The sequence below is a fragment of the Colobus angolensis genome, unplaced genomic scaffold, assembly GCF_000951035.1.
Source record: "Colobus angolensis palliatus isolate OR3802 unplaced genomic scaffold, Cang.pa_1.0 Scaffold245, whole genome shotgun sequence".
NCBI classification, from domain to species: Eukaryota; Metazoa; Chordata; class Mammalia; order Primates; family Cercopithecidae; genus Colobus; species Colobus angolensis.
Genome location: NW_012115655.1, coordinates 3379853 through 3391827, shown reverse-complemented (window position 1 = coordinate 3391827; position 11975 = coordinate 3379853). Strand labels below are relative to the sequence as shown.

Here is an 11975-nt window from a genome sequence, read left to right as displayed (position 1 = left end):
TCCCGCGTCCGCAGCCGGCTCGGCTTCCTGCCCGCCCAGACGTCGCTTCTCTCGGGCTCCCGGTGTCGGCTCCGAGCGGAGGGAGAGGAAATGAGTGCGGCTGCGTCGCCGGCGCCCGAACGGGGTTGGAAGAGCGAGAAACTAGACGAGGCTCAGGCCTTGGCGCGGAGTTGTGCCGCCCGCAGACCCGACTTCCAGCCGTGCGACGGGCTGTCCATCTGTGCCACGCACAGCCATGGCAAGTGCTTCAAGCTGCACTGGTGCTGTCACCTAGGATGGTGTCACTGTAAGTCGAGCCGCGTCTTCCCGCCTTCCGCCGCGGTTCGGGGGACGCCCGCCGGGCCGTCCGAGGTCGCTGCCTGGACTCTGTGGCCGCGGAGCTCCGGGCTCGGCCGGGGTTGCTCTGCCGCAGGCTGGGGCCACCCTGGGCTCTGGGCCCGCCGGAGCTTTCCTCGCGCCGGACGGCTCGGGTTGGCGCTGCCTTGGCGATGAGATGAAATCCCGTGGGGCGCCTCCTTTCTTTAGCTACTTCTACAAAAGGGAGCTCCCTGTCCCAGGGAAGCGGGAATCTGTTTTTTTATTTTTCTTTTTTTGACCAACGCGTCCAGGCAGTGTTTTGAGAAATGGGAGAGAGCCAGCAGAGTTGGTGACAGCCGTAGGAGATGCCTTTTTTCAAGGCTGCTGGTTAAAGATGCTCCTCTTTTTCTTTCTCACTTTTGTCTTCCTGGGCTGCTATTTAAAAGAAAGAGCCCTTGGAAATCCAATTGTTCCCCCTTCATTGTACACAAATTGAGAAAAAGCGCTAATGTGGAAGGGAGTGCTCCCAAGAAGTTAATATTAACAGTTTGGAAGGTCGAGCTCCTTAAATACCCAGATGTAGAATTTAAAGCCAATAAATGAGACTTACAAAATTATAAACTAAAAAGAGCGAAAGTAAGCTTAATAATCTTAAACCAATTTATAAAAGCCAGAACCAAATGGTCTAAACCCTTTCTCTGTGTTTATCCTCCTGCCTGTGATTTTTAAATAGATTAAACTTAAGTAGCCATTTAATTAGAATTTCACAATTTGGTTAGCTAATAGTATTTGGACTATATCCGATGGATCATTCCTTTTAAGAAATATATTCTAAAGTTAGTTTCCACATACATTTATAATAGAGGGCTTTGGAGTGCTTATTTAGGACATTTTCCAAGTGATCTTAAGTTAAAATGAATTTTTCTTTGTTGAGGAGAAAAAAACAGCTGACAACCAGGGATGCAGTACATAACAAATCCTTATTTACATTAATCGAACATAAATGGATATTTTAAATCGAATTCATGAATTCAAGGATAGAGGATCATTTTCTTTACAAATTCCAGGCACATAGAACAGTATTGATTTTTGGTGTTCCATTTGCTGGTGGGCCAGTTTCTTCCTATTTCTCATTATTCCCATTGTGCTCAGATCTGTTCTCTTTGTTAATATAAAGCATTGCTTCACGGTGGGACAGGGTACCAAGTTGGAAGTAGCAACTCTAGGAAACCTGGGATACTGAGGTGCACAAGTAGAATCTGGACATTCATTCATTTCATGGGAAAGTATAGAATCGTTGTGTAAAATGTGAGGAATATTCAAGATAGTCCAGATTACTATCTGTCTTATTTTGACAGTGTCTTCTCTAAGTACATCGTTACTGATGGGAACCTGGCAGTCTTCACAGACAGCTTCTCCCTTCATTAGCCTTGACTCTTAAAATACTCTTCCTTATATGGAGCTGAAATCAGTTACTTTCTAACTTCTTTCTTCTGCTCCTATTTCTGCCTTATGAAATCATATAGAACAATCGAATCCTTTTTTAGATCATGGCTGTTTCAACTCTTCACATATACATAGCTGAATATACATACGAATTTCTTGCGCATATGGACTGTCTTCGCTCTGTATCCCTGGCCATTCTCACAATGTCTTTCCTGAAATAGGTTTAACAATAATGTTCATTGAATGACTGAATGAAGCTAGTGATCATCTTTCTTTTAAGGCATTGCTTTGTCCTATTTATAAATTTCCAGTCCCTTCTGCCTTTCCTTTTATGGACTAGTATCCAGGCTCCTGAGCATCTTGGTTGTTCTCTTCTGAACATGTGCCAAGGTGGTTTTGATCCTTTGAAGACTGTGGCCCCTATAAAGGTAGACAATATTCCAGTTGTGGTCTGATCAGTCTAGAGTTGAACAAGACCACTACCTCCCATGTTCGAGATACTACTACTGCTGCAGCTAGCATCACATTAGCTTTTCTGATATCTTCATCACATACTGAGCTTGCTGCTGTCAGATTGAACTAAGCTTGCCATCAAAGCCATTGAGCTTTTTTTTTTTGTAACATACGTGACAAGCCACTGTTTGCCCATCTCACAGTTACATATATATATATATATCTGGACACAGATACTGATCCCTTAGATATCTTTTCCTATTAAATTTCATTTCATTAGAATTAGCCTACTTTTTTGTGTGTGTGTTTTTAGATCCTGGCTCTTTCTTAATATATTTATAAGCTGTTTCTCCTAGGTTCATGTCATCCCCATACTGCATACCAACAGTAGTACAGTACATCTTCATTAAAGTTATTGATAACATTGTTGAACAAGAGAAAGCAAGAGATAGAGTCCTGAAGCTTGTGGGTAGAACCGCCCTTCAGGTTGATAGCAATTCATTAATGAGCACTTGTTAGTTACGACTGGTCAAACAATTACCTAGCCTCCTAGTTGCACTGTTATCCATCTTATATTTATCTTGTATATGGGTGTAATGAAAACCTGGTCAAATACCTTGTTAAAATCCTGCCAACACACTGTTTTTACTGCCTCTTTTTGATCTGTGACCTATCTGTACATACACTCTTTTTTTAAAAAAAAAAAAAAACAAGAAATTAGATTAATCTGGTAAAACTCAGGTTGATTCCCCAAATGGTCACCATTTTCTTTTCTAAATGGTTAGAAACTGTTTTAAAATAAATAATCTGAATTTAGAAAAGGATTGACGTCAAGTATACTGGACTGTCGTTGGCAGTTGTTTCTGTCTTTTAAAAAAGCAGGACTACAGTTATTTGTTCTTTTCCAGTCTTTGGCAATCCTCCGGTTCTCCACACTTCCTCCACTGGCAGCAGTTCAGTGATCCCATTCACTAAAAGCTTGACTTCATTTAAAGCAGCTGGTGCTCTGTTACAGTCTCCTAAGTTATACTGGGCATTAATTCTACCTTTTCTAGCCCCAAATAAGCAGAGTTAACATATTTGAAAAGTTCTCCTTTCTTTTTTGGTATTCATGGAGTTTACAGTATCAGTCCTAAGCAGAATTCCTTTAATTCTGTTGAACATACATTGAGCACTTCTCTTTATGAGACATTATTTTGGAAACTCAGAATACAAATATGAATACAGCTGGACCATAGTGGACCCAATATGGACCATTATGGACCTTATATGCAGAGTCGAAGGACACAATCATACTGTATTCACTTTTTTTTTTGTTTTTTTTTGAGACAGAGTCTTGCTCTTGTTGCCCAGGCTGGAGTATAGTGGTGCAATCTTTGCTCACTGCAACCTCCACCTCCCGGGTTTAAGCGATTCTCCTGCCTCAGCCTCCCAAGTAGCTGGAATTACAGGCATGCACCACCATGCCTGGCTAATTTTGTATTTTTAGTAGAGGCGAGGTTTCACCATATTGGCCAGGCTGGTCTCAAACTCCTGATCTCAGGTGATCCGCTCACCTCAGCTTCCCAAAGTGCTGGGATTACAGGCATGAGCCACCATGCCCAGTTCATACTGTATTTATTTTTGTAAATCTTTTAAAATCACAAATGATAGAAGTGAGAAAACTGTCAGTTTGTTTGCCAAATCTGAGAATACTAAAATGAGAGGATTATCCCGATGCTTGAAAAAGGTAGATTCAAAACAAGGAAGTTCAGTTTTATGTGGTTGATTTTAATCTTGTGAAATGTATAGACTTACAAAATAGAAAAAGCTTAAAAATATATATATGTCCATAAAAGACATAAAGCACGTATACATTCACAGATTCAGTGCTCGATGCATTATCAAAGGAAATGACTAGTGTATTTGGGTAATGCTGCATTTTTGAGGATGTTGTCTGGGAGGAAAGCATCATGTGTTCTGTTGGTATCACTGTCAAAAATAGATTATTAAGCCGAATTAACCATGAATGTGAATGTGTAACTTAATTTTTCCCAGTACGGAGTGATATTGGCTTGAATTAACGAGTGAAGGTTTTCAAGAGGCGTTTTAAGGGAGAAAAAAATACATGGCTTGGCTAGAGAAGAGGGATGGGAAAGAAATCATATGTAGGTATTGTAAAGTAGAATTTTGTGGCTACTTAGAATACTTAGAAAAAATAAGAAATTAGATTGGTGGAGGTGGAGATAAGTCAGTGTGTTTGAGAGATATTTGAGGTGAAATCTATAGAGCTGATTAAATTTGGTTGGGAAGGGAGGGGAAGATTATTACGGTTAACTTCTAGAATTCTGCTTTATGCAGTTGTGGATGGAGGTGCCATTCACTAACAACAATAAAATACTGGGTAACTAGGATTTGGAAGAAGGTCATGAATCTAGTTTTGGATCTGTTGAATTTAAGCTGCCTTTGTCCTCACATGGTGATGTCAGTAGGCAGTTAGATATAGGGATGTAGAACGCAGGGGAGAGGTCCGGGCTGGAAATAATATGGAAGTAATTTACTTACTTATAGGTTGCAGTTGTAGCCGTGATGAAGCATGAGCACCATGGTAGAGACTGTAGCATGAGAAGTAAAGAAAACCATTAAACTTTCCCTTTACAACACCAGAGTATTTTCTTTTAGGACATCAGAGTCTGGGTACAAGAGGATAAGCTGGCAGAGGAGTCTAAGAAGAGATGGCTAGAAAAGAAAAATCTGGAAAATACGGTATTGCAGAAGCCAAGGGAAATTAACATTTTAAGAAAGAGTATGAAGACGAAACCAGTTTTCAGCAGGCTAATTATTAGATATTGGTAAAATACACAAAAGTGATTTTCATTATTATGGAGAAGAGGGTGAAAGGTTTAGTCTTGCAACAGTGACTTCAGGAATATACTTAATTGAAGCATTAGTCAAAGCTGTTGGAGGCTCTCAAGGCAAAAGAGAACAGAGTGTTAGGAGCTAAGAATTAGGACACAGAGATAATTGTTAATATTTACTGAGTGATTACTTTGTGCCAGAATAAGCTTATTATGCTGAGCACTTAATAGCCAATTATGTAATTATGTCTATTTCACAGTTGAGGAAAAAGGCTTAGAGCTTTTCCATGAGCACACAGTAAGGAGGGGAGCCTGGATTCAGATCTAGGTCTGTTTGGTTCTATACCTGGACTCTTAACCATCATTGCACTGTAGAGCAATTTAAAATTAGTGAGCAGAACCAACAGAGCTCAGTTCCATTAAAGCCAATGATGGGGAAAGTTTTTAAGAAACGGGTGGCAAGTTGTATCAGTTGCAATAGTTAAATCTAGAAGAATGAGAACTGTAAAGAGGTCACTGTATGTGATAGGAAATGACATTCAAGTTAAGGGTTAAGGAAGAGAAAGTGATTAGAAGGTGACAGGTGGGGCTGAGTGGGTGGATGTGGTATGATGTAGGTGCTACCAGCAAAACTGAGTTGGCTTAAGAAAATCACATAATAGATAAGCTCAGTTTTCTGTAGAGGACATCTTAAAAGATTCTGTTTCAGATTGAAAGCAGGAAGAGTGGGACTTGATGTAGTCTAATAGATGATATTAGCATATCTAAAGGAAGATTGTCACAGCAAAAGGTAGATGGGCAGCATAGAAATAGAGAAAAATGGGAGTTGGAGAGGCAGAATTTGGGACTGCTTTTCAAGACTGTTGAGAGAAGGTGGTATGCTGCCTAGAGAGTTTAATATCTCTGGTCCTTATGGCTGCGCTGTCCCAGCAAATGTTTGGTTATACATTTGGCTTCCTATTTATAGATTTTCTGTAGGGAGAGGAGGAGTTGATTAGAGGGTTCAACTGTCAGGACCTTGGGGCAGATATACTTTTTTCGTCAGTAAATTAGCATTGTGGTTTTGTGTTATTCTCTTTGTTCTGTTTTCCTACTTGTACAACTCTAGGAAAACTCACAAAATCAGGTTCTGACTTCCATGGGAAAATGCCAGCTGGTTTTCCTAAAGGACTTCTGATTCATATCAATAACAATAGCTACAAAAAATGTGTTTAAGAAGTTTGACGAATGAAAACTAGCAACAACAACACAAAATAAGGAATGGTAATTTGGTTGGAAAAGTCAACTAAAGTTTTTTTCTAAAAATGAGGGTTCTAACTTTGCCTAGTGGTTGAAGGAAGAGGATACAGATTTTAAGAGGAGAGGTGTGAGGTGAAGTTCTGAGTGAGTTTCCTCAAAGTGCTTCCAGAGGTAGAGAACGCTGATAGGTTCCTCCACAGACAGAGAAAGCTGATGGGTTCTTCCAGAGATAAGAGAAAGCTGATAGGTTCCTCCAGAGATAGAGAACGCTGATAGGTTCTTCCAGAGATAGAGAAAGCTGATAGGTTCTTCCAGGTTAAGAGAAAGCTGATAGGTTCTTCTAGAGATAGAGAATGCTGATAAGTGTCTTTCTATGTAACTGGTGCTTCAATGATGGATGCACATAAACTTCAGCAATAACAACATACATCATGGCTATGTACAGGCACATAACTTTTTGTAATCTTTTTGCATGTACTTGCTCATTTAAACGTCACAACAGTCTTGTGAAATAGGTACTGTTACTATCCTCATTTTTAAGATTAGGAAATTTGCCCAAGGTTACGTGTAGTACCCCCAGCTGCCTGTGGCAAATGTATATCAAAATCTTACAGACCAGCTGGCAACCAGGGCTGTCGGTTTCTCGGTTCCACTGAAGGTATAGTGAGGATGATTTCAGCTGTTTTAAATTCCTTTTGGAACTAGCATGTTGAGAATGCTTTCTGATTTTAAGAGAAGGGCAATTATATGCAGTATGAATATTTTTGGAATGGTTGTGAACTCCATAAAACCATGCTTTAGAAAACATTTAATAATGTTTTTGAATAAAATAAAATTAAAAAATATAAAGAGGCAAAAAAGACTAGGCAGTTTTTATTATTTGTATGATATGAAGCTTCAGTCATGTCATATCCTCAACTAATCTCTGACTGGCACAAGCCGTTTTTAGATTTGCATACATACCATTAATTATTACTGGCTTCCAGGCCTGTTGAACTTAGAGATTTAAACCACATGGCTTTTGAGGGCCTTTCTATAATTTCCCACATTACAAAATCCTCACTTCATCCGAATTTGTTCTCTCATGTTATAGATCTCATTAATTACAGGAAAGAATGTTTCCAGGGAAATTGTGTTATTAATTCCAAATCAATATAGGAACACATGCCTTTGGCAACCAAAAGTTGTCTGGTAGAAGATTTGTTTTCTTAAAAAAAATAAGGAATCATATATACATAGAATGTGAAAGGCAGAGTATAGTCCAACAAAGAACATCTGCATTTGAACTGTGAGTCTTACTGTTTGCAGGGTGACTGGGTAGATTACTGAACCTCCTGCAGCTTCTGTGTACTCTTCTGAAAAATAGGAATGACAATTCTGTTTCATCCAAGCACGGTGGTGGGTGCCTGTAATGCCAGTTACTCGGGACCACTTTGGCCCAGGAGCAACATCGCGAGACCCCCATCTCTTAAAGAAATCCTACCTCACAGAGTTGTGAAGATTAAATGACGTATTGTGGCCTGGTGTGGTGGCTCATGCCTGTAATCCCAGCAGTTTGGGAGGCCGAGGCAGGTGGATCACCTGAGGTCAGGAGTTCAAGACCAGCCTGGCCAACATGGCAAAACCTCGTCTCTATTGAAAATACAAAAATTAGCTGGGCGTGGTGGTACATGCCTGTAATCCCAGGTACTTGGGAGGCTGAGGCACAAGAATTGCTTGAACCTGGGAGGTGGAGGTTGCAGTGAGTTGAGATTTCGCCACTGCACTCCAGCCTGGGCAGCAGATTGAGACTGTGTCTCAAAAATAAATAAATAAATAAACTATATATTGCAAGCAAAGTACTTAGTGCAAGTATTCAGTAAAGGAAAGGATCAGCCCCTCCTCCAAAAAAAGCAAAAAGCAGTGGAAATACTACGTATTGTAGATGCCCTGATGGTAGGCACTGGAGTCAGACTTAACGTTTGAATGGGCTCTGCCTACTTAATAGTTATGTGGTTTGGGGAAGTTACTCAACCTGTTTTTCAGTTTTCTCATAGTTAATATGGGGATAATAGAATCAGCTGCATGGTGTTGTGTTTGTCAAAGTCCACAGTTGGTTCCCCCTTCCTCAGATGTCCTCGTTAATTCGGAATCTCCTCTGTGTCCCTACTGATTTGTTTAATTAAACACTGAAAAACAACAAAGAATAAAAATACATGTTGTGAATATTACACTTAGAATTTTTTTTATTGCTCTCATTATGGAAAGTAATAGTTCCTATGTGATGATTGCTTTTTTTTTAAAATCATGAAATCTTATGTTTTGCTCCATTTCTTACTCCCCAGCTTCATCCTGTTTTCCTCCATTGTTAAGCAATGGATAGCTCTGGTTAATCAAATATACCAAATAATAGAGAGCTAGCATATGTATCAAACATGGGTTAACAAGTTTCAAAGGATTCAAATATTATAAAGCTTATCCTATGTTAAAGTGAAACTGAACATATTCAACTTTGATGCTTTAGAAGTCTCATCAGTGTGTACTGAAAAATGGCAAGAGTGCTAGTTAATAGAGGAGTCTTGGTTGCTAGAATGCTGGTCCTGTAAACTTAATTGCAGTCTTTGCAAGTTATTTTACTCACAATCACAGGATTTTTCCTTTGCTTTTCTCTTATTCTTGAATTTTCTGATATTTTAAGAGTATTTTGTAAGCATACTGCCAATAATGTGTAATATCTGGAGTGTCAACAATGTATAATACCAACACCTCCCTCCCCCAGCTGTATCTGTACAATGCCTTCCCAAGTAGGACAAATTCTTTAACCTCACTAGTGCTTATTTGTCCATTTAAAACTGGATGTTTTGGTGTAATACAGATGTACTTCTGTGTATCTCTATCTCATTTTAATAGATGTTTAGTGAAATAAAAGCACTAAGAATATAACAATTTGGTATTTCATGCAAAATTCCATCTGTTGGACTCATTTACTTTATCTTTCCCTTTTTCTAACTACACACCCTCTTCCTCTCTCACTTTTCCCCCCAATACGTGTAGAAGAAAGTTGCAGACATCATGACACTTCATACGAAAATATATCAGTATGCCAAAGAAAGAGAAATATATCAGTCTGCCTGTCTTAAGAATGAGGACATTTTTCTGTGTAACCATAATACTATACTCATACCTAAGATAATTAACAGTAATTCAGTCTACCATAGTTTTCTTAATTGTAAAGAAAATGACTTTAAAAAATCCAGGGTTCAATGAAGATTCATATATTGCATTTCATTGTTAGGTAACTTTAGCCTCTCTTAATCACTCTGAACCAATCACTTTTTTTTGATGACTTGAATTTTTTGAAGAGTCCAAGTTAACTGTTCGTAGAATGTCCTGTATTCTGAATTTGCCCAATTGTTTCATCATGATTAGATTTAGGTTAAACACTTTTTGTCACGTTATTACGTGGGTGATACCGTGCCCTTCTCACAGCATCACATGAGAAAACATATCATAGGCCGGGCGCGGTGGCTCAAGCCTGTAATCCCAGCACTTTGGGAGGCCGAGACGGGTGGATCACGAGGTCAGGAGATGGAGACCATCCTGGCTAACACGGTGAAACCCCGTCTCTACTAAAAAATATAAAAAACTAGCCGGGCGAGGTGGTGGGCGCCTGTAGTCCCAGCTACTCGGGAGGCTGAGGCAGAAGAATGGTGTAAACCCGGGAGGCGGAGCTTGCAGTGAGCTGAGATCCGGCCACTGCACTCCAGCCTGGGCAACTCCAGAGCGAGACTCAGTCTCAGAAAAAAAAAAAAAAAGAAAACATATCATGTGTCTTGTTCTACCAAGGCTAAAGGGGTAACTGCCACATCTTTCCATTATAAAGATGCCTTTTGCTTTTTTTCCTTTTGTTTTTAATAAGTAATCTGTGGGGTGATACTTTGATGCTGGGTGAATAGTCTGTTCCCTAACAAACTTTAACCCAGTGATTTGAGTATTGGCGGAAGATCCTCACATACATCACTTATTATGTTGGTGGTTGCAAAACAGTGATGATCACATTTTGTCATTCCTTCTATCATTTGATGACGTCTTTTATAATGAAGAGGTTCTCTAACTGTACCCCATCTTTCTCCTGTTACTATAGACAAATTCTTTGTTTTTAAGCAGGGTTTCGCTGTGTCACCCAGGCTAGAGTGCAGTGCGTGATCTCGCCTCATTGTAGCCTCTGCTTCCCAGGGTCAAGCAGTCCTTCCACCTCAGCCTCCAAGTAGCTGGGGCCACAGAAGCATGCCACCATGCCTGGCTTATTTTATTTTTGTAGAGAGGGGATTTCACTGTTGTCCAGGCTGGGCTCAAACTTGTGAGCTCAAGCGATGCCTGCCTTGGCCTCCCAAAGTGCTGGGATTACAGGTGTGAGCCACTGTGCCCAGCCAAATTGATTATTTTTTTCAATATGTTTTAATCAGGTATTATAATTCTTTTTAATGTTCAAATTGTCTTTAAATTTGGCCAGTGAGAATGCCTGCAAGCCGGCTTCTGTGTCTTTTTAATGTATCTCAACTCTTTTTTGAGCATTTCCCAGTTTTCTGGCACAAGATGTCCCAGGCTTACCTAATAATTTCCCTGCCCCAGATCAGAAATTTTTCCAAGGAACCCGAGTTCCTTTTCATGAGAAATGGTATGGAAACCATTATCTGGATTTTGATCTGCTTATTTTTATTAAGAGATTATTGCATTTAGGACTTTTCAGTGGACAAATTTAGGAAATTTGTGTGTGTGTATCCTTTGCATTTCCCCACTGCATACTTGTACTTCCCTTGTCAGTAAAACCCTGGTTTCTAATATATCATAATATTCACTAACCTATTCTTCGTTTCTATAATTTTATTCTCAGAATGTTATATAAGTGGAAACATAGAGTACGTAACCTTTTGGATTGGCTTTTTAAATTCAACATAACTCTCTGGAGATCCATCAGGTTGTTGGATATATCAGTGGTTTGTTCCTTTTTATTGCTGAGTAGTATTCCATGGTATATATGTGCCACAGTTTAACTTTTCACCTATTGAAGGACATCTAAGTTGTTTTCAGTGTTTAGTTATTATAAATAAATCTGCTATAAACATTTATGTACAGTTTTCTAGTTGAACATAGTCTTCATTTCTCTGGTATAAATGTTCAAGAATGCAATTGCTAGGCTGTATGGTAGTTACATTTTTTCGTTTTTTTTTTTTTTTTTTTTAAGAAACTGCCATGCCACACTGTTTTCCAGAGGGTCTATTCCATTTTACATTCCCATTAGCAATGTATAACTGGCCTAGCTTCACCGTATGCTCACTAGCATTTGGTGTTGTCACTGTCTTTGTTTTAGGCATTCTGATAGCTTTTGTCTTAGTGAGTCCAGGCTGCTATAACAAACTACCAGAGACTGGGTGGCTTATAAACAACAAAAGTTTATTTCTCGCAGTTCTAGATGCTGGAAGACTGAGATAAGGGTGCCAGCATCGTTGGGTTCTGACAAGGGTTGTCTTCTGGGTTCTAGATTGCTGATTTCTCATCATATCCTCACTTGATGAAAAGAGGGATAGTGCACTTTCTGGGGTCTTTTTCTTTCTTTCTTTCTTTTTAATTTGTTTATTTTTATTATACTTTAAGTTCTAGGGTACATGTGCATAACGTGCAGGTTTGTTACATATGTATACTTGTGCCATGTTGGTGTGCTGC

At 39.5% G+C, this 11975-nt stretch overlaps 1 protein-coding gene across 1 annotated transcript in view; it reads left to right on the top strand.

Moving 5' to 3' along the window:
• The first annotated feature begins 6 nt into the window (after positions 1 to 6).
• The window catches only part of LOC105514473 (chromosome unknown open reading frame, human C3orf70), a 93568-nt gene continuing 81599 nt past the window's right edge, over positions 7 to 11975 (top strand). The window contains exon 1 of the mRNA XM_011945855.1: positions 7 to 286. Within this exon, the coding sequence (XP_011801245.1) occupies positions 91 to 286 (196 nt within the window). The 5' untranslated portion in view covers positions 7 to 90. The remainder of the gene's footprint in view (positions 287 to 11975) is intronic.